Below are 22490 nucleotides of genomic sequence, written 5' to 3' on the forward strand. Positions count from 1 at the left end.
GCTTTCTGAGTGTATAATCTGATACCAAATAAAACATTTGCCCTTTTTCAACCTTTCTTCAGTGGTTGATTTCTAATCATGACTACTTTCTCAGTAAATTGAACCAAGGGGATAATGTTTTCCCTCTTATGGCCAAAGAGGTGACTCCTTACTCTTGGCTTTTTCCACTTGCCAGTTAGATGCATGGGTGGCTGGCATGTAGCTGGATGTTGCTGCTGCAGTAAGCCACCCTCCTGCCATCACTTCCCTGAACTGTTGTATCAGTTATCCATTGCTGCATAACAAACAGCCCTCAAACTTAATGGCTTAGAGCAACAAGCACTTATTTAGCTCATGATCCTGCAGCTCAGCCATTGAGGCTGGGCAGTTCTCATAGCCTTAACAGAACTCCTTCAAGTGTCTGCTTTTTGCTGATCTTAGCTGGGCTCTTTCACATCTATGGGGCCCAGTTTGGACAACTGAACTGATTCCTCTTTGTTTTATGATGTTTCTTATCTAGCCTGGACCTGAATAGAACTAAACAAGGTCTCCTGAGGCCCAGGCTCAGAACTGGCACAAAAATCAAATCTGCTGCATTCTCCTGGTCACAGCAGGTCATGAAGCCAGGCCAGAGTCAGGGTCGGGGAGGGGAACAGGCACTTCAAAGTCTCCTGGCTCCACAGAGGAGTGGAGAGGTGTGATCATCCTTGCAATCTACGCGGCTGTGATCTCTGCAGTCACAAGCAGCACCCGGGGGTATTTTGCAGGACTGAGCAATGGCGAGGGACCAGCTAGTGAGGGTGACATTTTCCGGAAGGCCTCTGAGCAGCTAGTGACGTACATGAATTCTGGAAGCCGCTTGTTGCAGAAAAACTTTCTGAAGCAAGAAGTGGTTCAGAGGTTCTTGCGCCTCCTTTCTTCTCTGCAAGGTAAGGTTTCTCACAACCTTCAATAGTGTTCAAAGATGCTCTACGCACCTTAAAGCTCTTTTATACTATCTGTTTAAACATTGATTAAAAAATAAATGTCATGATCTACATGTAAAACATTCAAACAACACAGAACATTCTTCAGTGAAAAGTCGATCATCCACCCCTGAACTTCAGTCTCTAAATCTCATCCGCAGAGGCAACCTCTGTTATTAGTTTTTCATGCAGCCTCCTGGAATTTGCATATACTATCCTTACTTAAAATACCACAGATGTTTCTCTTTTCTATTGGTTAGGACTCTACACTCCTTGGGTATTTCCAACCTTCCCAAGAAGCTCACACACCAGTGCTGACGCTGAGGTTCACATGTGGTTGAGTAGCATGACCCAAATAACTAAGTACTTGTTTATGGTTTCCCCACGTCTTAAAAATACTGATCCGTAACTTGGGGTGATGATGTCCCTCTGTGTTGGGTTTTGGCTGGGGACAGAAATCACATGAACCTTTTTCTGGAGTGTGGTGTGTTCTTGTTTTTGAAAGAAATCCCTCCTGACCTGGTCTATGACATTGACCACGACTGTGCCAACGCCTTCATCAAGCTTTTACTGGAAAAACAGAAATGGCCTGAAGTGCTTCTGCTGCTGACCCGCAAAGTGAGCGGGAAGCCACCGTTCGGGGACTGTCTCATCAAAGACTGTGACCTCTCGAACCTCGACCTCTGTGCCATCCTCCCCCACCTCAGCGCCTGGGACCAGCGGAGGACCCTGCTCCTGGGCCACCTGATAGACCACGGAGGTGAGTCCCAGATGCTGAGTCAGCACCGGGGGGACATCCCAGGGGAGTCTAGGTGCCGCAGTTCATGGGGCTTTTCGCTTGATTTCAGAGACTCCTTTAAATTCTGCCTCATTCTCTTCCTCCTCCCTATCTTCTCATTGGAAACAGTGATAGGGTCGATGCATTTTTGTGAATTCTTCCCTTTCTCTCTTGTGTAAGAAACCTCAGGCCTGTGGAGGGGGCCTGGGCCCTGGTGTAGCCACAGCGGTCATTTCCTCCCAGCCTCCGACTGGACTTTTCCCTGCACTCAGTATGCCACCTGGGTCCTTGTCAAACTCTGTGACATTCTTTTCTGATCCATGGATTGGGATTTGTGATGCTTGTTTTTTAAAGAAACAGCCAAATAATGGGTGGGTGGAAACATCTGCTGTTTTAATCAGCACAATCAGACTTGGCTGGATGTATGTCTGGAGTGTGCAGACGTCTTGCTGGATCAGGTTTTATTTTAAAACGAATTTGGAAGCACTAACCTTACGCTCCCCACTACCCCCCACTAAGGCCACTACTAACTGGCCTTGGGCATGCTATTTATGCCTCTGTGTCCTCATTTATAAAATGGGAATGAAACTAGTCCCCCTTTCTTGGAGCTGTTTTGAACATTCAATGAGTTCATGGATGCAGACTCTCGGCGGAGAGCCTTGGCTGTGTGGTTTTCCGCCTGCCTTGCCATTTAAGGGGAAATGACCTTCAGAAGGAGTGATGCCACATTGGTCCCAACTCTCAAAGTGACTTACAACGCCTTCAGGCGTTGGCTCTACCCATGGGTTTCAGGAGATAGATGGAAGGTCGCCTGTGGTTTATGTCTTCAAACCCATTCCTTGCGTGGAGTGTTACTACCTTTGCCCAGAAACGATGGCGGTTATGGAATTCCTGTTTTGTTCCTGATGAAGCAAGCACTTATTGAGGGCCTCCCCGGGGTCAGGTGCCAGGGCCCCAGGATGGACGGTGAACATATGGCTGCCGGTGGGTGGCAATGCAGGAGGGCTGCAGTCCTCGGGGTGGAGGTCAGGGAGCTTGCAGCGCAGAGGGGAGGTGTGGACTGAGCTAAAAAGAAGGTGATGTGGCAGTGGGGATGTGTCAGGGAACATGGCAAATGAGGGCCGATGGGCATTCTCGGGAAGAAGCTTCCTAGAAGCAGAGGATGTGGGAAGCACGCTCACGTCCTGGTCACCGAGTGTATGTCCAGGACTGTGTTGGGCAAACACTGGGAGTTCCGTTGTTCACGCCATCCCTACTCCAGTGCTGATGGTGGTCCCGTGGCGGGGTGGGAGGGGGAGCTGGAGAGACAGAGGAGGTGAGGCCCAGGGACAGGACACCTGAAGGGGGCAGGCTTTCCCTCCAAGGGCACTGGGAAACCCTTGCCTCCCAGAAAGGGGGCGTGGCAGGAGGTCCTCAGAAGTCAGGTCAGCACCCCCTCTTGATTTGGGATAAAGGGCAGAATCGGTCCCGCCCCCCTCAGGTGGGCCCTGCTGACCTTGGCTCAGGGATGCTGCTCACCGGGCCCTTCTCTCTGTCTCCCCCAGCCTCGCCCGAGGGTCTCCAGGGCAGCCAGGAGCAGCCACTTGCCGTGTGCCAGAAGCATGGGGACTTCGAGCTGGCCTTCCTCCTCTTGACCAAGGGTGCGGACCCCCGTAGCATTTCTCTCACGGAAGGTGACACTCCTTTGCATGCCGCGCTCCACATCTTTCTAGATATCGGAGGTAGGCCTTTATTTTGTAAGCAGTCTTTTTCTTGAGGAGGAAGCTGGGTGTTAGAATGGATGCTGTGCTCCTTGGTCTTTCCTCCTGGGAAAACTAACCATCTGGAAAAGGCCCATTTCTTGGCCAGGCCTGTATCTCCTGGCCCCTCACCCATAGCTTGATGGGAAGGAGTGACCATCATGGTGAACGGTCAGGGTGGGTTGATAGAGGAGGATTCTTAAGTTCCAAAGTCGGCTGTCCATAGCTGCAAATACTTTCCATTTATTTACACCATTTCAAGGGTCCTGATATAAAGGCTCTTACTGGAATATTTACGGTGATTTCTGGGTTTCTCCACCTTAGCACTATTGACAGTTGGGCAGGATAAATCCTTTGCTGGGGGGGCTGTCTTGTGTACTGTAGGATATTTACCAGCATCCCTGGCCTCCACCCACTAGATGCCAGTAGCACCTCCTAAATTGTGACCATCAAAAATGTTTCCAGACACGGCCACCTGTCCATTGGGGAGCAAATCGCCCCCAGTTGAGAACCACTGGGTTATCAAATCCTTGGGGAAGTTCTGTGTTCTGAGGACCCCTGGCTGGCGTCTCTGCTCCCCAGAAAAGCCGTTCAGCACTCACAGGATTTTTGTGTCTTTCAGCTGACATCGGTTTTAACTTCCTCAGCCACCTGCTGGATCTGTTCTGGTCCAAGCCCACCGAGTTTTACTACCTCAACCCCAATATCCAGGACAACAGTGGTAACACGCTGATGCACATCCTCTTCCAGAAGCGCATGCAGAAGCGCATGGGGAAGCTGATAGGTCTGCTGGTGAAATTTGACATCAACCTCAACCTGAAGAACAAGGAAGGTAGAGACGCCCGGCACCGGGTGAAGAAGAACGACGCACTGCTCTTGGCCTGGAACAAAGCCCTGCTGGAGAGCAGGCGCCGGGGCCGACAGGACGCTGCCGCCCGCCCGGGGAGACCCCCGCGCTGCGCAGCCCCGGCTCACATGGCTCAGCTCAAGGGCTCCTCCAAGTCGCTGCCCTGCAGCGGCACTGCAAGAGCCCCACCCAGAGGAGCCGGGGTTCCTGAAAGCTGGGAGACCCTGCCGGATGCCCAGACTACGAGGCCAGAGCCTGGGGCTGCCAGGCCCTGTTCGCGGAGAGACCGCCTTGTGCAGGACATCACGGCTTTGATTCAGCAGGTGGAATTGGATCCGTCCCTCCAGGAGGACTGTCCACAGGACTCTGAGCCTCTGGAGACAGGAGCTGGCACCGTAGGAGAGAAACAGGAGCTACAGGGCGCCCCGGGGGCGGGGGGCTCTGACTGCAGCGGGAACAACCCCGCAGTCCTTGAGGCCGCGGAGGGACATGCGCAGGCAGGCCTCGGGACCGTGCAGCTCGTGCCTGCTGGTCGCAGGGGGACAGAGGGCAGCGACGACCAGGACGACCAGAATGTGCCGGAGATGGAGGCCTGCCTCCCGGACTTCGAGAACATGACGTGGGAGATCGAGTGCACTTCGGAGATGCTGAAGAAGCTGTCCAGCAAGGTCATGACCAAGGTCATGAAGAAGAAACTTATCCTCGCCATCCAGAAGCTCGGCAATGGTGAATGGACCAGGGGCCTGCGGAAGCGGCTGAAGAACTTGAAAGGAAGCATCCAGCTCTTCGAGGCCAAGCTGGACAAAGGGGCCCGGATGCTGTGGGAGCTCACCATTGACTTCTCCCCGCGGTGCAGCGAGAACCCCGAGAAGATCATGGCTGCGGAGCGCAGCGCGCACCCCACCGAGAAGGCGAGGCAGGTCTACACGGAAATCATCCGGATCTGGGACATCATCGTAGATCACGGCAAACTGTCGGACTCCATCAGGGCCATCTGCAGCGCCTACAACCGGGGCCTGTCCTGCATCCTGCGCAAGAAGCTGAAGGGTATCAACAAGGACCAGGTGTCCACTAGTAAGAAAATCCAAAAGCGGATACCCCGCTGCTACGTGGAGGACACGGAGGCCGAGAAGGGCGGGGCGCACGTGGATCCTGAGTACTTCCCCCCTGCCAGCGCGGTGGAGACGGAGTATAACATTGTGAAGTTCCACAGCTTCAGCACCAGCATGGCCTACAACATCCTCAACGACACGATGGCCACGGTGGAGTACCCCTTCCGGGTGGGCGAGCTCGAGTACACGGTGATCGACCTCAACCCCAGGCCACCGGAACCCATCATCCTCATCGGGCGGAGCGGCACCGGCAAGACGACTTGCTGCTTGTACAGGCTGTGGAAGAAATTCCACGGTTACTGGGAGAAAGCCGAGCAGGCGGGAAGCCCGCTGCTGGCCAGGCAGATCTGGCTGAAGCGAAGGTTGGAACTGGAACCCGGAAAGGAGGGTCCAGGTGGGGAGGAGGAGGAGGAGGAGGAGGAGGAAGGATCCACTGAGGTGGAAACAGTGGACAGCCTAGAAGAGGAGCAGGAGAGTGAAGCCTGTGCAGGGGGAGCCAGTGGGGAGCCAGGGGACCCCGAACAAGGGGTGGAAGGACCCGCCCCAGAACAGCGCCACCAGCTGGAGCATTTACATCAGATCTTCGTGACCAAGAACCACGTCCTGTGCCAGGAGGTGCAGAGGAATTTCATTGAGCTTTCCAAGTCTACCAAGGCCACCAGTCACTACAAACCACTGGAACCCAGTGTCCACAAACTCCAGGACCTACGGGATGAGAACTTTCCTCTGTTTGTCACTTCCAAGCAGCTGCTCCTCCTGCTTGATGCTTCTCTGCCCAAACCATTTTTTCTGAGGAATGAAGATGGCAGCTTGAAAAGATCCATCGTAGGATGGTCCATGCAGGAAGAGTTGACCGTCACCAACTGGCAAGAAGATGAGGAGGAGGCTGAGGCAGACGACTATGGTGAGGAGGAAAAAACTGTGGAGACACGCCCATGTGACAGTGACCCCCGGGTGTACGTGACATTTGAGGTGTTTGCCAATGAAATATGGCCCAAAATGATCAAAGGGAAGACTTCCTACAACCCTGCCCTGATTTGGAAAGAAATAAAGTCTTTTCTGAAGGGGTCTTTTGAGGCCCTCAGCTGCCCCCAGGGGAGACTCACAGAAGAAGCATATAAGCAATTAGGGCGGAAGCGGTCCCCCAATTTCAAGGAAGACCGGAGTGAGATCTATGGCCTCTTCTGCCTGTATCAGCGGATCAGGTCTCAGAAAGGGTACTTTGATGAAGAGGATGTGCTATACAACCTGTCCCAGAGGCTGTCGAAGCTCAAGGTGCTCCCATGGTCCATCCATGAGCTCTATGGCGATGAGATCCAGGACTTCACCCAAGCGGAGCTGGCGCTGCTGATGAAATGTATCAATGACCCCAACGCCATGTTCCTCACCGGGGACACGGCTCAGAGCATCATGAAGGGCGTGGCCTTCCGCTTCAGTGATCTGCGCTCTCTGTTCCACTACGCCAGCAAGAACACCATGGACAAGCAGTATGCAGTGCGCAAGCCCAAGAAGATCTACCAGCTGTACCAGAACTACAGGTCCCACTCGGGTACGTCCAGGCCTTGGGCTCTCCCTACAGGGGAGGTGCTTGGTCACTGACCTTGGGCTGCTTTTGAAGCTGTGGCCTAGCTTTTGTTGGGTTCTTGTAGCTAAGGATAATATTTTGGAGTTTGTGAGTAACTACCCACATGAACAAGAGATCTTATGATTTTTGCCACTACTCATTCTTTTCCTTTTTTTTTTTTTTTTTTTTTTTGGCCACTCAGCTTGTGGGATCTTAGTTCCCTGACCAGGGATTGAACCCGAGCCGTCCGCAGTGAGAGCGCGGAGTCCTAACCACTGGACCGCCAGGGAATTCCCCTTTTTTCTCTTTTTTTTTTTTTTATTGAAGTGTAGTTGATTTACAATGTTGTGTTAGTTTCAGGTGTACAGCAAAGTGATTCAGTTATATATATATATTCTTTGTCAGATTCTTTTCCCTTATGGATTATTATAAGATGTTGAGTATAGTTCCCTATGCTATACAGTAGGTCCTTGTTGGTCATCTATTTTATATATAGTAGTGTGTATATGTTAATCCCAAATGCCTAGTTTATCCCCTCCTCCTTCCCACTTTGGTAACCATTAAGTTCAGTCGTCATCACTACTCATGCTTAGGTTGATGATTTAAGCTGTGGTTGAATGGAAATGAACCTCTAAGTAATTACAGCTTAAGGTGTTGGCCATGACATGAAAACATTTCAGGGGAACATTTAAACTGCTTGAGAACTTTTGTTAAAGCATTTTGGAAGCACCTGCTTCTAAAATGTAAAGTAATACGTCAATTACAAGTCATTAATCCTGAAAGAAAGCAGCTTTTCTCCCGAAGAGAAGCAAGAAAAGATGGAGGGGGGGGCGGGAGGTGGTGGGAGATAATACACTCTCAGGTGCTTTTAATTTGTGCCTCACGTGTGCCCCTTCCCTGTGCCAGGCACGATGCCAGGCAGTTGACATAGGTACCTGCTTTTTTTTTTTTTTTTTTTGACCATGCTGTGCAGCTTGTGGAATCTTAGTTCCCCAATCAGGGATTGAACCTGGGCCACAGAGGTGAAAGCCCGGAATCCTAACCACTAGGCCACTAGGGAACCCCCATGGGTACCTGTTTTTAATCCTCCCAACAACCCTACAAGGTAGACATCATTCCCATTTTACAAAGGAAGAGACTGAGGCACAGAGAATACTTCCTTTGTGGTTTATAGAATGCTCACCAATTCACCTCCTATGTCCTGCATGTGTCCATGAACAACATAGAGAGTATTATTTTACATGTTTAAAAACTTTGTTTAATGGACTCATACCAGACGTACCTTTCTGCAACTTTGTAATTTTGCTTATAATAATGCTTTGGGGTTTCTGCATGTTGATACCAAGTAGCTGCAGTCCGTGCATTTCTCAGTGCTGTTAGTAGTCTAGTTCATGCCTGCACCACGCTTTGTTATCCACTTTCCAGACAAAATTATTCTTCCTTTATCCCTCAACAAAAATATTTTCATTTTTTATACTTCTCTTGCTGACAACGCATATCGTACTTGCTTTACACACTGAAAAGCTTCCCTTATCATTTTTACATATTACAGTTTTTAACTTAAAAGACCTTAACAAAACCAAGAAACAAGTAATTGAGCTATTTGTTTATATCAGCATTTTCTGATTGGCAAGCGTAAGAACATGACATATTCCATAACCTCTAAAAACATATATTTTTCTCATAGCACAATTTCTTTTTAATGCGGTACAAGATGCTGTTTAAGGAACCCAAACATCTTTTGTAGTTCTGCTAATTAACCCAAGGCTGAAGTCTCAGGCAAAGTGGGCTGTGTTTGTATTTCAAGGACATGATAAGAGTTAATTTCAAGCTTTCTCCTAGGCATATTTTTGTTCTCTCAGGGTCAGAATTCTGAAAACAGTATTTTATCAAGCTAGCTTTCTCTAACTGCATATGCAAAAAAGAACCAGTTTAGAGTGTCAAAAGAGTTTCATCTTAACCAATTTTCTCTGGAGTCTGAAGAATACTGTTGGCCCACAGTGTTAAAAAGAAAATCGTCTTTTTCTTAGTCATAGGTTCATAGCCAAAATTTTTCTTAATAAATTGAACCTGAATTTCCCATTTTACAAAAAGCAACAAGAATACCAATCCCACAAATGGAATACACACTCACACACCAGAAGACAGAACTGTCACGAATGCTCTGAGAGGATGACCGATATGGAGTCCCAAACAAACACTTCCCAACACAAATGGTCCTCAACGTCAGACACACATCAGAACCAACTGGCAAAATGCCCAGATAGCACCTCATGCTCAAAAGAAAAGTTTGCCATGTGCGCACCGGTGCCCTTACTCAGTCTTGGAGCTCGTCAGCTCGTCCAGATGCATGTTTCCGTTGCACCAAGGAAAAGCATATGTTGGCAGCCACTGCCGAGCTGGGAAGAAACAGGGAGGATCTCCGAAACAAATGGTTAGGGCAGCTGCTAAGAACGTCCCCCCAAATCCCCCTCCCGAATCCAGTGAGCCACGAGCAGTGGGCTCCTCGCAGCCATCCCAGTGCTGCTTCATGGCGGCAGCTCTTCTCAGGAAAACCCTGGAAGCCAGATATCCCGAGAGCGCAGCCTCACGTTGGGTGTCAAAAACTTACCGCAAGTGGGTCCAGGTGCTGGCTGCTCAAAAGCCAATAAAGAGGCAAGGTTGGTGGAAGGGAAAGTTTGCTTTATTTCAGAGGCCAGCAACCCGGGGCTGGGGTGTCAGATTCACGTCCAAAGGCCAACTCCCCTTCCCCCCACCCTGCCAATCAATGGGCAAGAGCTTTTATAGAGGGAGGGAGGAGGCTACTTGCAGAAACAGCACAGTCAGCTCTGACCGTCATCTTGAAACTGGTCATCTGTGGTCTGATGATGGTCTTACTTAAATTCTTCTGACCTGAGGTTAAGGTAACCTCCTATATAGTCTTTTAATGGTTTTAAATTGTCCCCCTTATATTTAGGTAGGTGTCAAAATTTAGGTAAATGTAATTAATTCAATTTAAAATGTGTGTGTGGTGTGACATTGTCTTTATTGAAATAACGCTTCTGTGATCTAATTTTCCTTTTTTCCATAGGGATAAACAGTTGTGCTGATGCCATTTACCTCATGGTCCATCCTTTCCCCTCATTTGCAATTCTTCCTTCTCAAATATCTGTGAGTCCGTTTCTGGGCTCACTATTTTATTTGATTTGTCTAATTTGTCTGTTCTTGTACTATTATCACACTGTCTTATTTACTGTATTATCAAATTTCTCCAGTGACTCTTTGTAATTTTGATTGGAATTGAATTTCTCACTCTCTGGGAAGAATTCACATCTTTACATTGTAGGGATTTCTGAACCATGACCTTGGCATATTTCTCTGTTCAGATTTTTTTTTACTGCCTTCAATAATATTTTATAATTTTCCCCAGACATTTTACACAGCTGTTAGATTTGTCCCAGAAACCTTATACTTTTTGTTACTATCATGGCTGCACCTTTTCTCTCTTTTTAAATTTTCTAGCCATGTCTTGCTGGTATAGAGGGATGCTGTTGGTTCTTGTGTATTGATCTGGTATCTCACAATCTTGCTGAACACTCTTACTACATTTACCATTTAGATTTTGACATTTTTATGCAGGTAAGGGCAGGTTTGATCTTCTATACTTGTCATTTCTTTTTTGTATCATATTTTATTGGTTAGGACCTTAAACAGAAACAGTAACAGCCATCTGTGTGATATTCCTGAAATTAATGTGAATATTTTTTTAACATTTCACCATTTAAGTCCGGTGCTTATTGTAGGTTTTTGATAGATTCTCTTTTTCTGGATGCATTTCAGTTAGGCTATGGTTTGGTGAAAAGAGAAAACACACACAGACCACACACACGTACATACACATACACACACACATTGGTACTCTTAACACCCTTACAATGTAAAAGTAGATTAACATTCTGATTTGTTTAGCCAAGGATTCAGAAAACAATTAGAAGTCAGGTGGCCTCCCAGAGAGTAGCATACACCACACAGCTCAGCCCAGCTTTCCAGGGCTCTCACAGTCTTCCTGATGTTGCCCGTCAATTACAGGGTCTGCCTGGGTCCGAGCCGCTCAGCTTCTTGCTCTTCCATGACTTTCTACTTGTGCTGTGCAGGAAAAACTGGCACAAAGAAGTTTATGCTCTTAACAGGAAATACGAGACTTAATCCATTCAGGAAACATATATTGAGCTCCTCCCCTACCTGGCACTGTGTGGGGGCTTGTTGACCAAGACATTCACATTTCTCTGTCCCCAGGGGGTAGCTCCAGATGGCACCCCCTTTTTTTGTTGTCGGACTCTGTAGAGGGGACCTGGCATGAGTAGTTGAATGAACCCCTTATTCTGATGTGTACGTGGGTTCAGCACCACTGGTCTGGGGCAGCAGCCTTGAGTATGGCAAAGGGAATTGTCCTGTGAGCAGTTTTTTTGTTTTGTTTTGTTTTTTTATGTAGTAAGCAACCCACCCAGATGATCACTACATAAACTCCATTTTCCACCTCCTGTCAGGATAGAAGGAAGACTGTGTGTAAATGTTTCTGTGTATAGAACCAGAAAAAGCCCCAATAATATGTATTAGATTTGAGAGACTTTAGAAAACACATAAAACGTTAAAAAAAAAATGCAAGCCCCCTGTAAGGCTACTCACTACTCATATTTTGTTTCCTTTCCTTCTGATCTCTTTTCTGGCCATATACAAATATGCATTTATCACACACATTTATTGATTGATTATGTATATTTACATAATCAGTGTTATGATTGATTAACATTGTTTAATCAATCATAATTTAGTGAATATTTAGTGAATATTTCCCCCATCTTTTATTCTTTTTTAAATTGAGATTCACATAGCATAACATTCACCTGTTTAAAATGTGCAGTTTAGTGGTTTTTTAATATATTCATAAGGTTGTGCAACCATTACCACTACCTAATTCCAGAACATTTTTATCACCCTCAAAAGAAACCCCATAACCGTTAGCAGTCACCCTTATCCCCTCCTCACCCCTATCCCCTCCTCACCCCTGTGAACTACCAATCTACTTTCTGTCCCTGTGGATTTGCCTATTCTGGACATTTCATATAAATGGAATCACACAATATGTGACCTTTTATGTCTGCCTTCTTTCATTTAGCACAATGTTTTCAAGGTTCTTCCATATTGTAGCATGTGTCAGTACTTCGTTGCTTTTTATAGCTGAACCATCTTTTATTCTTTGAGCATGTTTGTATAAAAAATTTTATCTAGTTCCCTAGAAGGGCATTTAAGTGGATTCCAGTTTTTCACTGAAATGAACACTTCCATGCTTTTTTCTGATTCTCTCATTAATGTACATCTCTGAACCACAGTTGCAGCTGATCTGCTTAAATTCAACAGTTTCCACTTGTATTCTTGATTTCTTTATATTGCATAGTGTTAATAATAATAGCATTGGATAGTAAAATTTCTCTTTACTATTTGGTAATAGCAATGGGTACACATATGCCCATTTCATAGAATTCTAGCTGATGTTGGGCAAAGGGCACATGGCCCCTAAGAATAGTGGGAGACCCAGGATGATCTGTATTCAGTCCAGCTTCTTTTGGAGGTGTTTACTAACTTCTCAGACCTTGGAGTCCCTGTTTGTAAAAGTGGGGTTGTCTGGTCTGTCTCACCGGGCTGTTGTGAGAATTAAACAGGTTAATCTTTATGAAGGTGCCTCTCGTTTAGTCGACATCACTGTCAGTGTTACTTAAGCGCTTAGACAAAAATGGGACCCAAGGAGGAAGCTCATTGGAAAATCCTTTTTCCAGCTCTGACAGTTATTCTTAGTATACTCCTGTCTCCGCTGGGTATAAACCTGGTGGAAAACGGCAGTGGAAGCCGAGGTTGCTGCCCCACCTAACATCCAGCTCTTACCATGTAATGTCTCCAGTGCTCTAAGTACCAACGACAGGGGACAGGATAGTTCTTATTTTTTAACTGTGTATATTAGCCCCTGTATTAGCATTCTAACAGCTCTAAGTGTTTAGTTACATTTCTGCCTTGACTCTTCTTCATGAGGTCATTTTCTCTCACATGAATATAGTCCAGGAATGAGATTTACAAAACCTTCTTAGGACAGCAAACACATCTCTGCCTTTGTCCGCGGTACCCGGAGTAATACAGCTCGGAGCCAAAGTGATAATCTAACAGGATCTGGAAACTGGCTGCAATTGTATGTACTCTCAGGACCAGTACTGCTTCTCAGGAGAAAAGCAAAACCAAAATAAGAAAACAAAATGCACGGGAGTTCCCTGGCAGCCTAGTTGGTTAGGATTCCAGGCTTTCATTGCCGTGGCCTGGGTTCAGTCCCTGGTCAGGGACCTGAGATCCCGCGAGCTGTGCGGCGTGGCCAAAAACAAAACAAAACAAACAAATCAAAAAACCCAGCCATGTTGGCGTGTTGTACAGTATCTGACTTGTTTTATCCCAGGAATCCTCAATCTGGCATCTGGAGTGGTAGATTTACTTCAGTTCTATTTCCCGGAATCTTTTGATCGCCTTCCAAGGGATTCTGGCCTCTTTGATGGTCCCAGACCAATTGTCCTGGAGTCCTGTAGTGTAAGTGACTTGGCAATATTGCTTCGAGGCAACAAAAGAAAAACCCAACCCATTGAATTTGGAGCCCACCAGGTGAGTTTCTTGAGATTGTATGTTTTAAAATAAAAGGCAGTTTGCAGTTGAAAAAAGGTTTGAGAAGCTGAGTTCTTCCACAAGGTAGAATTCAGTAGCCCCTGTCCCAGAACGAGGAAGTTTCAGAGATGGGTGAGTGACTAAGTGTTATTAATATTCCCACCACGACGGCCACTCCTCTTCAAAGACATTACTTGCCTCCCACAGAAATAGACTCAGCTTTACTAGATTTCTCTTTGTACAATGTGAAGGTTTTTCTCTTCTATCCCCCTTTGTTTCCTAGGTAATCCTTGTAGCCCATGAAATGGCAAAGGAGAAAATTCCAGAAGAGCTGGGATTAGCGCTTGTGCTAACAGTTTACGAAGCCAAAGGCCTAGAATTTGATGACGTCCTCCTTTACAACTTTTTCACTGATTCTGAGGTATGTCATACTGAATTCTTTTTCTCACAGCGCATGTGTGTGTATGAGCTGTGTATGTATCAGCATTTTGGAGCTGAGTAGATGAGAGTTTGTCACAGGTGACCGTTTCTCTTTTGGAGCACCATCCATTTGGTGTGGGGTTTTGTGTTTGGATGCGGCTTTTGACAATGTCTGTGGGTTGTTTCACGGTGTGTTGTGGGGTGGCTCTCCCCGTGCCTTGCCCTTCCCTGTTTTCTTGTATTCATCTTTTCTGAATGCCTGGTACCCAAGCGCAGCTTCCGGTTTTTACTAGCTACTGTTATCCTTGACTCCCAAGGATCCTCAAGTTGGAGCAAGGTCTAAGGAGAGCCTTACAAATGAAGGCAAGGATAGCAGTGTCCACCCTATGAGGACAGAACCGGGCAAGGTCATTCATAGGGAGACAACTGCGGGAAGACACATGAGCCTTAGTTCCTGCCCACAGGATCAGGTAATGCAGGGGACGAGAACAGCCATCCTGCCTGAGCTCCCTCCGGGCATGGCTTTGCCACCACTGCTTGCCACCCTTACCCACAATGGCAGCAAAAGAGTCCCCGGACTGACCCCCAGTGACCTCTGTGCCAGCCCATTGTTTTGACTTGGCTCCTGAGTCCTTGTGATGGTTTTTCTTCCCGACCTCGGTACATTATAGGTAGAGCCGCCAGCTCAAGGCCATTGTCCTCAGTTTCATAGCCACTGCCATCTGTTCACGACCGTCTTCGGTGGAGGCTCAGGTTGGCTGCTGACCATGCTGTGGGGTCTCCTTTGGGGACTTAGCTGGCTGTACCCTGGTCCCCTTTGCAGACTTCCCGCTGCGCGCAGTGGATGCTTGAAAGGGCTGTTTTCATACCCAAGTCAGGAGCACCGTTAGCTTTGACTCCTTAAAATCTGCCCCAGAACTGACCCTTTAAATGGAGTCCTTCGGTTTTGTTTTTTTTTTTCTGGTCTTTTTTTAAATGTCACATTTGCCTCGATAATACCTATGACTAATATTGCTATGGATGTTTTACAGTTTACAAAGTGCTTTTTGAATGCATTGTCTCAATTTATCCTCCACCAACCCTCTGACGTTGTGTGTATTTTTATTACCCTCATTCTACTCGTAAGACTGAGGGTCATGGAAGTTACATAAGTTGCCTGTAGTTGTAATGTAGGTGGCAGAGCTCGGAGATGAACTCAGATGCTTTGAGTTCCAAATCTCAAGATCTTTCCACTGTACTCCCTTCCTTTTAATACCCTGCATGCAAATCGGCTTCCAGAACCTTCCACAATGAATATATCCTTACCGTACCTTAAGTGCACTCCTTTTCTATTGACTTTTCTGATAAAATCAGATGCACTCTCATTAATCCTGGAACCATTTTTAATCTCCGAGGACTAATTTTTTTTTCTCATAATATATCCATTGGTCATGGTTGGACCGAGGCTCTCCTAAAAGAGGAAAGGGTAACACTTCGTTGTTCGTGTCCTTTATTAAGTGCCAGTTGTATGCTTGTGCTAGTAAGAGGCTCCAGGAGCTCTGGACTTATGGATCGGTAACTTGTGGTCAACTCTGTTTGTGAAAGAAAAATCTACTTAATTCTCTCTCACCTTGACCCTGGAATGGCACAATCCTGGATCCCTTGACCCTAAGCTCCCACCAATGGATCAGTGAGTTGCATGAAATTAAAACAATCACAAATTAAGTCTTGTGGTAACATCCACTTCATCCTGTACACAGAATGAGAATTCTAAAAAGACTTCTGATGTGATGCTTCCCAATTACCAGGGAATGGAATCGTGCATTCCCCAGCACAAAGCACACCCTCAGTTTATCATTTACAACCACAGGACCAAAAGGCACCAGTCAGAAAATGAGAGGAGATGCTACAATCAAAGGAGAGGAAAAACAGAGGTCACATAAGTCCCCATGCGTCTGTTGTCTGGCTGCTCACGTGGGGTTTCTTTTGGGGTGATGGGTGAAGGCTGCTGAACAGTACTTGCTGTTTGACACGGGAGACTGTGGAGGACTCCTCTCTCCATCCCTGGCCTCCTCTTCGACCCCCGTTTATGTGTCTGGCAGGTGCTGTGTGTGTGTGTGTGTGTGTGTGTGTGTATGTGTGCGTAGGGGGCTTCTTGTTGCCCTGGCTTGTGATTTTTCTCTTCAGAGGATTCACTGTTACCTGTTCAACCACATGGACACCAGGGTCATCTTCTGAGATGAGGAAGGAACCGAGGAATGGTTATGTCAAGGCCTTCTCTTGTAGGATTTTGCCTCATTTGGGGGAGGGGCAGTCATTCTCTGGTCACCCCCAAACTCTCCTCCTGTGGGGACTTGGAGGGGTGCTTGCCATTGACACTCTGCCCCAGTGGGGAGTCCCTTCCTTCACACTCATGTGTGACCAGGACAGGAGAGACTTTCAAAACCACTACTTTTAAGGGTTGCTGAACTAACCTAGAGAACAGGCCCCACAAAAGAAGCCTTGCTGGTAGAGTCTAAGCCCTTTTCCTTCATAATTATTAATCCCCAGAGAAGAAGCTGGAAGACTTCTAAATGCTGCTTCCTTTTATTGCCGGGAGTGCTGCAGGCCTGTATTCTTGCCATAAACACACGTGCTCGTTCCTAGGAGGCTCTGTCTTGAGAGTGAAATGTGTTTTATTCATGGAGACAGGTTAGTCGTGTGCCATACAAGCAGCTTCTGCGCCTCCTCCGAGCAGTTTTAAGATAACAGGTGCTTCACTGGCCCTTCCAAGTTCAGGCAGCCTGCACCTCTTGCTGTCTGCCGGACCTCCTCAGTTGTTAGCATGTGTGTCTCTTGCCTGCTTTCTTTGGCAAACAATTAAGTTGGGTAAACAGCTTTACAAAGATGAAAAGATAGTCACAGATGTGTCCTGAAGATTTTTTTTTTTTAACTTCCAACTACTAAAATTGATTACATGACTCACATCTCTTCTCAGAACCTAGTGATTAATTCCCTAATTGGTTAGTAGCATAACCACTCTTATTTAATAGATAGTGTTTAAAGCATTTAACCTAATGTTTTTTTTATTTAATTAATTAATTTTATTTTATTATTTATTTTTGGCTGCGTTTGGGTCTTCGTTGCTGCATGCGGGCTTTCTGTAGTTGCGGAGAGCGGTTGCTACTCTTCGTTGTGGTGCGTGGGCTTCTCATTGCGGTGGCTTGTCTTTGTTGCGGAGCACGGGCTCTAGGCGTGTGGGCTTCAGTAGTTGTGGCACGTGGGCTCAGTAGTTGCGGCTCACCGGCTCTAGAGCGCAGGCTCTGTAGTTGTGGTGCACGGGCTTAGTTGCTCTGCAGCATGTGGGATCTTCCCGGACCAGGGCTCGAACCTGTGTCCCCTGCATTGGCAGGCGGATTCTTAACCACTGAGCCACCAGGGAAGTCCCTAACCTAATGTTTATAGAGTTTACATTATAGAGGAACTGAAGAGAGGTAATGAACTGTATCCACTCCACCTTTCCATCATCCTTGAAAAGATACATAGGTGGCAAGTAGCGCCATTTTATAAAAAACTGAAGGATAGGAGAATTGACTACCTACTCCCCCAAGACACACAATAAAGTATGAAATCTGAAATTTCATGGGAATTCTTCACTCTAAATACTGTGTATAATCTGGTCACATTTGCCTCCCCAGGGTCTGCAAACCATGGCCCAGGGACCAAACCCAGCTCACTGCCTGTGAGCTAAGAATGGTTTTTACATTTTTAAATGGTTAAAAAAATCAAAAGGAAAATCATATCCTGTGGCATGCGAAAGTTGTATTAAATTCAATTTTAGTGTCAAAAGATAACGTTTCATTGCATCACACTTGCCCATTCATTTACTGTTGACTAGAGCTGCTTTTGCTCTACAATAGCGGAGTAGAGTAGTTGCAATAGAGACCATATAGCCCACAAAGCCAAAAATATTTATCATCTGACCCTTTAGCAAAAAAATTTACAGACCCTGGTCTACAAGTCACCGTGGTTTTGTGGTTTGATTTGGGTAAAGGGGAAAATGGCTAAAATGTCAACTCTTTATCAAGCATTGTAGAGACACTTGACATTGATTACCTCCTTTTATTTTTCCAACAAATGTGGTTAGTTCTGTCATCCACATTTTACAGAACAGGAAAATGAGACCTAGAAGAGGCATTTGTTCAAGGTCACATAATAAGTGGACAAATTGGGATTTAATTTGTTCCATCTGACCTCAGAGTCCACCTTGCACAGTGTACCCCATGGCTCCTGAATTTCACTCCATCCTTTTTTTTGGGGGGGGGGGTGCGCCTGTAGCTTGCGGGATCTTAGTTCCTCAACCAGGGATTGAACCTGGGCCCTCTGCAGTGGAAGTGCAGAGTCCTAACCACTGGACTGCCAAGGAATTCCCGAGCTCCATCCTTGATTGGATCACTTGGTTAGGAAATTTTGTCACGTGTCTTTTTTTTTAAATCATAAGAAAATAATTTTAATTTTTTATTCTTACATTTCCTAGCATTCATATTTTCAGTGAAAATGTTTCAAATTATTTACACTTTGAATGCAATTACATCTCTTAATCCTGGGCATTTAATATAACACAAATTATGTGAAAATTCAGTTATAACACAACTAGTAATTTTGCTGACATAAGGGCAAGACTATATTTTGTAGAATAGATGTAAAAATAATTTATGAATTATTACATCTTTATTTTATTACTCATCTAAACATGGCTAAACTATCCACGTGTAACAGCAGTAATTATATTTTTATTATCTTTGTTATTTGTGACTCTTAGTCATATGAAACCCAAAGCTTAACACAAATTATTTTGTATTTATATTTTTTAGACTTATTTTTTATTGAGGCAACACTGGTTTATAACATTATATAAGTCGCTCGTGTACAAGATTGTATTTCTACTTCTATATAGCCTACAGCATGCTTACCACCAAAAATTTAGTTTCTGGGACTTAGGGAACTAAGATCCCACATGCTGCGCGGCGTGGCCAAAAAATTGAAGGAAGGAAGGAAGGAAGGAAAAATAAAATGAACCTTAAAAAAAAAATTTAGTTTCCACTTGTCACCATCGAGTTGATATTTTGCCACTTGTGACAACATGGATGGGCACCGTGGGTACCACCCTAAGCGTCACATGTGTCTTAATGACTGACCCTAAGTGGCATTTTTTAAACACATTGTGAAAAGAGGTGAGGACACTGGTTTTCTCTCTCCATTCTGCTTGTGGACATTCTTTCAACAACAGGAACCTCCAGGCCCTAAACACTCATGCTAGAAGTGAGCACATGTGCCTGCTTCTTGGCCGTCTTAGCTGAGTGTCTGGGGGTCTTCCCGGTAGCTGCCCTGATCCCTGCCTGCACCACCTGGGCCCCAACCCCCACTCTGAGGCCATAGGATGGCCACCTCCTCACGGCTGGTGCTGAAGGCCTGGCCGCCGTGCCAGGCAAAGGGGGCTCAGTTCTCTGTGAGGTCCAGGGAGGCTGGGTGTGCACTGCAGAAGCAAATTCTGCTGGTCTTTCATTTGTCTTTGTTGTTCAGGCTTACAAGGAATGGAAGATCATTTCCTCATTTACCCCTTCATCCTCTGAGTCCAGAGAGGAAAGCCGGTGTCTGATTGAGGTGCCCCTAGAGAAACGCAGCTCCTCCCAGGGCGGGGCTCTCATGGTGAATCTGGAAATGTACAAGGTGAGTATCAGCCACGGGTCCATGAGTTTGCTTGACTGGGAGCCAGTAAGCAGGGCTTGGCCGATAAGATGAGGTTAAAGATGGAGCCTGTGGTGCGGGTCTTCCTGTCCGTCAGCACTAGGGGGTGGAAGATGGGAAAGGGAATGTGGCCGGCTCAGCGCTGGCGACCCCCTCTTCTCAGCAGAGAGCCAGGCTTGATGCGGGGGGGCCGAAGGGGGAGGGTGGCACCTTCTGTTCGCCTCTGGAGCTCTGTTCAGAAACTCTGACATTGCTGACAGGGAACTCAGAAGTGAAGTCCGTGACTGTAGTCAGTGGAGACCATTGTCTTCCAGCCTTGTCTGTGAAGGGACCCTGTCTCCCTTCCCCTGGGCGTCCTACTACATCACCGAGAAGTAGGCCAAAGCCAAAAAGCTCTGTGGAGTTCTAGACCCACGGAGGCTGACAGAGGCCTCAAGAGTGAGGGCAACACCACAGAAAACCGAACCAGCAAAAACCAAAAGCTTTGGGAGAAACTACTGTCCTAGTTTTATGTCTCCTACATAGTAGAAAACAAATAAACAGAAGAGCAGTTATCCGGTTATTTCTGTAACTACCTGGAAGGCTCTGCACATAGATGTTAAATCACCGCCAAGCTGTGCAGACCTCTGGGTAGCCACAAATCCGTTGTTGTTTTGAAATGTGCATGATTTAATCAAGGAGGTCCTCCCTGAGTCTAAGACATAGTCCCCTTATACCCAGAGTCCTCAGTCATGGGGTAGGTCAGGAGTAATATAGTGCTAATAATAGTCACAATAGCAGCGTGGGACTGCTCCAATTTTTTTTTTTTTTTTTAATTTTGGCCTCACTGTGCAGCTTGTGGGATCTTAGTTCCCCAACCAGGGATCGAACCCTGGCCCTTGCCAGTGAAAGTGTGGAGTCCTCACCCCTGGACCTCCAGGGAATTCCCACTGCTCCAATTTTTAAAAATAAGTTACAGTAATTGAGTAGGATGTGACTCTTGGGGTAAACTGAGTGAAAGGTGCATGGGACCTCTCTGCAGTATCTTTGTAACCTCCTAGGAATCTATAATTATTTCAAAGTGGACAAGTACAGCAGATTCAAGGGTGGGCCTGTACTAACGCTGCCCCCCTCACTAGAGTTCGCTTCCCTGTGCTGCGGCCACAGTGGGCTCCCCACGTCCTGCTCAGGCCTGGGCTGTACTTCATAAAACTTACTTTTTGAATATTTCTCCAAAATCAGAATAAGCCTGTTGAAGTGAGACACGTTGTACTGTAGCCTGAAGGCTCATGCCTTTGTCCTGATCTTGTCTTTAGCTCCTGAACGGGGAGCTGAAGCAGCTGTACACAGCCATCACCCGGGCTCGGGTCAACCTCTGGATCTTTGACGAAAACCCAGAGAAGCGGGCTCCTGCTTTCAAATATTTCATGAAAAGGAATTTTGTCGAAGTCGTGAAAATGGATGAAAATAAAGGTAAGCGCTCATTAAAATATTCTGGCTGTTGGACAGAAAGCATGTTACTCTCAACTGCTCTATGGCCAGGGGTAAAGGGTATAGTTTTTGGAAAGCACTTTCTTTCCACATTCTTCTGAGAAATGAGTGTTCCTATTTATTGCTAAAGTGTGTGGGAGACTGAAGTTGTAATGAGATTGGGAGGGTTAACTCCTTCAGGGAAGAACTTTTATTTGTCCTTTAAAGGTAAGGATCATGGGCAAAGAATAGACAAAATAGGCTTTATTGGGAGAATACAAATTAACTGTGGGCTTTTGGACAGCTCTTTGGCAATATCTATCAAAATAAAAAATGCACAGACCTTTTGACCCAGTAATTCCACTTCTAAGGATCTATCCAGAGATACTCTTTTATAAAATCTCTAAGATAACATGCACGAGAGTACTCGTTACAGCCCCGTTTGTAATGATAAGAAACTAAGAACGACTTGTGTCCATGAAGGTGAAAGTGTCTGCAGTGGCTCCTCTGGTGCTGGGACCGGTGGGTGTGAGGTTGTTAACTAGATGTGGACCTCTTTAACTTTTCACCATTTCTGTGCTGTTTGCAGTGTCTAAAAAAAAAACCAACATCATTATGTATTGTTTTTCATAATTTACAAAGGCTAGCTAATTAAAAAATGGAATGAAGGTCTCCTGATGGGATAACTGGGAGATAAATAATCAGCCCTCATGAAGGAGAAAATTGTTCTGTTTCTTGGGGGTTAGCTGTTGAGTTGGCCGCTCCAGGCCATGGTGAATTTCTCCAAAGATGGGGGAAAGCCCATGGCTCTGTGGCTACAGAGAGGTTTGTTGGTTTCCTGAGCATTTTCCAGCCAGTTTTATGGAGAGTGTTTCTGGTTACAGCCAATGGCTCAGTCGGGGACCAGGATTAGATGCTCTTTTCCTGGGACCTGACTGTGGTGCCATAATGTGAAAAGTCGAAGGCTTGGGATTAACCTGGCTTCTCATTAGAACTTTCCACCTGTGCAGCCATGGGACTTAATTCAGCTACCACTTTCTCCCCCTGGGCCTCCACTTCCTCTACTAAAAGGAAAACAAGTGCGTTGGCCTACCGTGGTGGTTCTTATTCCTTCCATCATCTCAGAGTCCTTTTATTCTCACAATATGTTCTGGCAACCCATTATAAGAGATCAAGATTGGCGATTTTTTTTTTAATTTAAAAATTCAAAATGAAAAAGGATTACAATTAATATTATCTCTTGTTTGCATTAAGAA

The 22490-nt window shown here is 46.2% G+C and overlaps 1 protein-coding gene across 5 annotated transcripts in view; it reads left to right on the forward strand.

The window, feature by feature from the left end:
* TRANK1 (tetratricopeptide repeat and ankyrin repeat containing 1) overlaps positions 1-22490 on the forward strand; it is an 82173-nt gene that overhangs the window by 39316 nt on the left and 20367 nt on the right. For all 5 annotated transcript variants that reach the window (XM_061196485.1, XM_061196486.1, XM_061196483.1 and 2 more), the window contains 8 exons: positions 747-908; positions 1450-1704; positions 3267-3443; positions 4084-6969; positions 13460-13659; positions 13943-14080; positions 19621-19767; positions 21081-21237. In XM_061196485.1, coding sequence (XP_061052468.1) covers positions 747-908; positions 1450-1704; positions 3267-3443; positions 4084-6969; positions 13460-13659; positions 13943-14080; positions 19621-19767; positions 21081-21237 — 4122 coding nt within the window. The remainder of the gene's footprint in view (positions 1-746; positions 909-1449; positions 1705-3266; positions 3444-4083; positions 6970-13459; positions 13660-13942; positions 14081-19620; positions 19768-21080; positions 21238-22490) is intronic.

This window comes from Eubalaena glacialis, chromosome 7 (assembly GCF_028564815.1).
Source record: "Eubalaena glacialis isolate mEubGla1 chromosome 7, mEubGla1.1.hap2.+ XY, whole genome shotgun sequence".
Lineage (NCBI taxonomy): Eukaryota > Metazoa > Chordata > Mammalia > Artiodactyla > Balaenidae > Eubalaena > Eubalaena glacialis.